Source organism: Parasteatoda tepidariorum, chromosome 9 (assembly GCF_043381705.1).
Source record: "Parasteatoda tepidariorum isolate YZ-2023 chromosome 9, CAS_Ptep_4.0, whole genome shotgun sequence".
NCBI lineage: Eukaryota > Metazoa > Arthropoda > Arachnida > Araneae > Theridiidae > Parasteatoda > Parasteatoda tepidariorum.
The window spans coordinates 39,077,811-39,084,017 of record NC_092212.1 but is presented as its reverse complement, the minus strand read 5'-3'; the positions used below and the strand labels follow the sequence as shown (position 1 = coordinate 39,084,017).

The 6,207-nt window shown below is 29.7% G+C and overlaps 1 protein-coding gene across 1 annotated transcript in view; it reads left to right on the top strand.

Moving 5' to 3' along the window:
* Positions 1 to 1,056, top strand: part of LOC107449040 (uncharacterized) — a 50,830-nt gene extending 49,774 nt beyond the window's left edge. Inside the window, exon 4 of the mRNA XM_071186030.1 lies at positions 627 to 1,056. Coding sequence (XP_071042131.1) covers positions 627 to 968 — 342 coding nt within the window. The 3' untranslated portion in view covers positions 969 to 1,056. The remainder of the gene's footprint in view (positions 1 to 626) is intronic.
* Positions 1,057 to 6,207: the final 5,151 nt, after the last annotated feature.

The following is a 6,207-nucleotide window of genomic DNA, read 5'->3' as shown; positions in this document are numbered from 1 at the left end:
GTCAGCCCTATAAACGGGTGCGACGTATGATGTGGCAGAAGTCGAATTCTTGGCCTTAGATGGCGCCACTGAAAAACAAGAAATGCGCACTCTGCCTTAAATTTGCTCGGTTTCACCAAGCAGGCTTGCCCGTGTGGCAAGTAGGATTAGAAACAACAACAACAACAGATATTACAGTAAGGAATTTTTATTTTACAGTGAAAAAATGAGAGAATCATCCTGAGTAAAAATATTCCACTAAATTTAATTGTATTGCGGAAAAATCATAATGGAATTTGCTTTTCTAACAGTTTTGATAGTTTTTCATTTCAAGATCATTTTACAATGAAAAAAATCTCTTTTGAAATGTTGTCGGTTAGAGATTGGACAAAAATATATTGCAGTTAAGTATTGAAGTCGGAAAAGTTGTAATTTTTTCTTCTCTACTATGGGGTTAAAGAAAAAAATAATAAAATAAAGAAAATGATAACAAGGGAATAATAATAAAGCAAAGAAAGTTTAAGGGAATTTTATTTCTCAAAGAAATGTAATCAGAAATCCTAGTTCAATCAATTACCTAACGCAACATTTAAATATTTCAAACAACAAAATTCATGTTTTCATATAATTTTTCCATTTATTTGCAGGTTGTTCAAATGAAAAATAAAATGGCTGTTTTAGAGATTGAAAGTAACCAATTTACAGCCGAAATATGCAAGCTAACAACAGAGATCACACATTTTAGAGATGAAATCGGCTCATTTAAAAAGGAAGTTATTTACAATGAAATTCAAATTAAATACTTAAATGCTGTGACGAAAGCATTGAGAACAGACTTGAATTACATTGATGTTGATGTTTACCAAATTATAAATGAAGTCAGCAACCATGACATTGAAATCAAAGGTCTGAAAATGGGATCAAGAGTCCACTCCAAAATTGACAGTAATTCATCAGAACAGAGCCAGGAAAAAGTAATAACTAGCTAAAACCAGATATTGTGATTTACTATGTCATTATATGTATACATTTTATGTAAATATTATAAATTAATAAAGCTTGTGCTAGTGAAAATCACATTTTTTTAGAGGAAACCATTTATACATGTTACCGGCAAAGTTTGAAATCCGGCAATCTATAGAATGTCTAGATATTGTGTAGAATGCCTAAAACTAGCCGCCAATGTATGAAACGATTTAGATTTTACACACTTTCTAGGCATTCTATAGAATGCCAAATGAGAAACCAGCAAAGTATAAAATACATCTTCGATTGGATTCAAATTTAATGAAATGTAATTCAAAATGTCATTCAAAGTTACCATGTTGAAACAAGTAGGTTGATTTTTATTTCTTAATAGCATTTATATGAACATTTTGTTTTGTAAAAGCATAAATTTTGTTTTTGCAAAACTTAATTTTTCTTTACGTGTTTTGAATAAACTTTTTAATGGCACTCTCATTATTTTTTCAGAATAACATTTTTATTTTTGAGAAATGCGCATCATTTACATAATAACCGGATCAGGACGCTTTTTTCATACTTTGCCTAAATAGTATTTGTCATTCTATAGAATGCATAGGTATTGTATATGTTACCGGCAAAGTATGAAACGCCGGCATTCTATAAAATGCCTAGGCATTCTATAGAATGACAAATGCTATTTAGGCAAAGTATGAAAAAAAAAACGTTCTGATGAGGTTATTATGTAAATGATGCGCATTTCTCAAAAATGAAAATGTTATTCTGAAAAAATGATGAGAATGAAATTAAAAAAAATATATATTCAAAATGCGTAAAGAAAAAGGAAAGTTGTACAAAACATAATTTATGCTTTTCTCATTAAGGGAAACAAAATTTTCGTTAAAAAATTCACATTTAAGTCACAATTATTTTCAGTTTAGAAACAAATATTGCACAAAATAATCCACAACCAATTTCAACACCTTTACTAGCATGGCCGCAGAAGATTTTATAACTTTCCAGTTTATTTGGCATTCTATAGAATGCCTAGGAAATGTGAGATATATAAATCATTTCATACATTACCGGTTAGTTTTAGGCATTATGTACAATGCCTAGGCATTTTATAGATTGCCGGATATCAAACTTTGCCGGTAACATATACAATGCCTAGGGAAAGTATGTAAAACTTCTCATACTTCATACCTTGCCAAAAAAACACCCGGCATATACAATGCCTAGACATTCAGTAGAATGCCTGCGTTTCATGCTTTGCCGGTAACATATGCTCTACAGCTCCGATTATCCAGGCCCAAGGAGGCCAAGACCGATCCGAATAGCAAAAAAATTCGGATAGTTGGACAACTTGAAAAAGGCTATACTAATGTTTATTAAATAACTTCCCTTCACACTTTTTCCAGGTTTAAGAATGGCAACTGAAAAAGTACTATTATAGAATAAAACAAATACCGTGTTTTAAATACAAGAAACTTGCTCCAGTAATAAAAACTACAAGGCTTGGACAAAATAATGGAAACACTTCTATACCGACGCATTTTTTTCTCAAAAAATACTTAGTATATTTACTTTAATATAATTTCTCAAGAAATACTTAGAATTATTTTAAAATTTAGAATTCTTTTTTATACGTATCAATAAAGTCAAAAGCTTTTAAATGTTTGAGGGACCGGTAGTAAATTTACGAACGAAAAATAAAATTTTAGAGCATCATTTGCCAAAACATGCAGCAATAAGCTTGTAAATTGTATCAATTAGGTACAATATGAAATAAATGTACAAAAGCTAATAAATCTACTTGTAGATGAAATATTAATAAAGTTGTAGACATTTTTTTAAAAAAAAACTAATTTTTTCGATTTATATTTTCTTACTCTAACTGCGGAAATATTCAAATACCTTGAAAAAAATTTTTTGAGCTCTTTTTTAAGTAATAAAAATATTATTTCAAAATTTGAAAAAAAAAAAATGCGCGAGATATTAGTAGTTAAAGTAATATTTCATGCTGCTTACACGGGAAAAACATTTCAAAAATATCTTAAATAATTTTGTTTAGAATTGTATTTGATTATTTATGAAAAAAGTCCGATTTGAAAATGGCGAAAATTTAAGAAGTTTCTGTGTAGTTTTTGTTAATTTGAAAAAAACACTTTGAATAGTAAGGGGTTTTCCACAAATTTACTTTCATACAATTAAACAAGATTTATTAAAAATTACATCAGCATTATATAGAACTATATTCTTTTAAATGTTTTCTTTCCTAATACCATCACATTTTGTTGTCATAACCATCTTTTTAGGGTATTATGATATGTTATGAAATTTGTGGAGAGTCCCTTTTCATTTTCAAAATATTCAAATCGGACTTTGTTCATAAGTTACTAAACATGATTCTGAACAAAATTATGAAAAAAATTTAAATGTTTTCCACGCAAGCGCAGTATGAAGGATTTAATTTAAATACACATATCTTGCGCATTTTTTAATGAATTTTTTCCAAATTTTAAAATACTATTTTTATTATTCATAAAAATGCCCCGAATTTTTTTTTTTTTAAAGATTATTTCTGATTTTTATTAAGAATACGTAAGTCAAAAGAAAATAAGTTTTTTTAAAAGAAAAATGACCATATCTCTATGAATATTTATGCATTTATGCTAGGTTTACGAAATTTTTTGCGGTTATTTCATATGCTAATCGACGTAATAACGCTAATAATCGTAATTGACATGAATCGAACTTATCTATATACTTTTTGGCATAAGGTGTTCAAAAAAATTCTTTTTCGTACGTTATTTATTACCGGTCACTCTTCTAAAAGCTTTAAACTTTATTGATATATATATGAGAAATCACATGATTTAAAACCCTTCTAATGTTTTAAAATATTTCTCTGAGTATTTCTTGAGAAATATGAAAAAATAAGTTCGTATCGAAGTGTTTCCAGTATTTTGTCTAAACCGTGTACTTGCCACCCACATTGAAATCGAACGGAAAAAATATCAAGATTATTTTCAAGATCACCAAGAAACACAAGAAAGCCATTTTTTGACCCTTTTCAGATATTCTGAAAATAAAATAGCATTTTCGCAAAAAAATAAAAAAATTCCGAAAAGGTGGGGATAACAAATGGTACTTGAATGATCCGGAAAATAGGAGAATCCGTCAAATAGGCGTTTGAATAATCGGCACTCTATTGTATTGCGAAAATTTATATAATGGCATCCAACTTTACAGAATTTTCCAGTAGACTATCAGGCACTCCTGGTCTCTTGGTTTAATCATATCTATAATATAGTATATAATAACTATAATATATGTAGAAAAGCAAAATTTTCTCTTTTTCTAACAAGTCTTTTGTCATCAATCGATTAAATTTATTTTTAATATTTTGTGTTAAATATTAGATAAATCAGTCGGACTTCCATTTAACGAACTTCCATTTTGCAAATTTCTCTATTTTGCGAATTTTTTAGAGGAACCAAGAACATTTTGGAAATTTCTTCGTCAAATAACTTCCAGATAGCGAAGTAAATTTTCTATTTAACGAACTTTTCGTTGAGATGCACTTTTCCTATTTCCCAAAATATTTCAAAACATTTCAAACTTGTTAACGCATTTCATGGGGGAAATGACCTTGAATTGATTTTCGCAGCCACTTAAGTTTTAGAGAAAGCAGTTTAATACCTTTCTCTTTTTGTTTGCATTTCAAATGAAAACTCAGACAAAATTAACGAATTTTATTAATAACAATTAAACTTAACGCATACACTAATGTATGTTTAAAATTACTTTGCAGTTATAATTTTATACAGCAAATAAATGCAGTTATAATTGTATACTCAAATTTAGCTTTTTTTTAGTTGAAAATGTAAGTAGCATGATCTGCAAATATCTCGGAACCATCAGCAGTTTCCATTCTCATTAATTTATATTCATACATTTCAGGTAAAACAAAGCAAGCTTGACAATGGCATGTACTGGTGTCTACGATTCTTCCTAATATATACTGTTATGCGTTTTGCTACATTTATTGCCTGGTTTCTTCACTATTTTGAATTGGTTATATGATTAGCATTGCATGTAACTCAACTCATACTTACAGTATTAGGTTTTATTAACTTTTATTATGTAAGGACAACAATAATTTATTGCATTTAATTTATTACATCCGAATTGGAGTCTTTAAACTAAAAGTACCGCAGTGGACTGATCGTTAAGACGCGGTTCCAAGCAGATCACCGAAGTCATGCAACACTGGCTGTGCGGGTGGGATTACTCTGCGTATGGACCGAGGTTGTGCGGTATTGGTCCTCGTTAAACTGTTTTACCTAAAAGTGCTCGATTTCGCGTGCAGGTAGTCGGGCTACCGAAGAGGGGGGTGCCATCCCCTCTGCAGAGGATCAATATAGTGATGGCATGTCTTCGGATCATCCTCAGGGATGATTCCCAGACCGTCGCCAATAGCCCATAGTGCAGCTCCAGCGCGACGTAAATGAACTACAACAACAACAGCAACTTTAAGCTGGAATGTAGTGATTATTTAGCCACTTTAAACTCGTGATCGCATGATCGTGATATATATATATATATATATATACCTGTATATATCAATCTTTTTGAAATTTCAAAATACACTTGCATCTAGCCAGATCAAAAAACGTAAGTTTTTATCTGGAACTGTAATGAGTTAATATAAGTGCAATTAACTTATAAAAAATGATAATTAGATAATCAAATATTGGCAATTCATTTTTATAAGTAACTAGATGAATGCCCGTTATTCACACAGGGTGAGTAAAAAATAAGTAGAGAATCAATAAATCAGTGAAAAGAATTACTACGAAATCATCCTCATAACTGAAAAGCATATACGGACCAGGTAAGGGATATTTTAAGGGAATTAATGAACGGCTGGTTACGCCTTTCCTTAAATCTTAACACAACCAATCACATAAATTTTTAGTTTTCTAAGTTTAGTTTATGCTAAATTTATAAATATACTAAGTTTATACTAAGTTTCTAAATTCTAAGTTTTTCAATTAATGTAACTAAAATTATTTCATTATTTTTTATTTTTGTTGCCCTTTAGGGTGACTTTATGTTATTGAAGTACGTAAAACCTGTTTCTTGTAGTTTATCCCATTAGAATAAAGATAACATGCATTTAGCATCACTTGGCAAGGTGCTATTATTTGCGGCCAAACCATAATAGTCAAAATTTACCATTTTCAAATAATTTTCTCC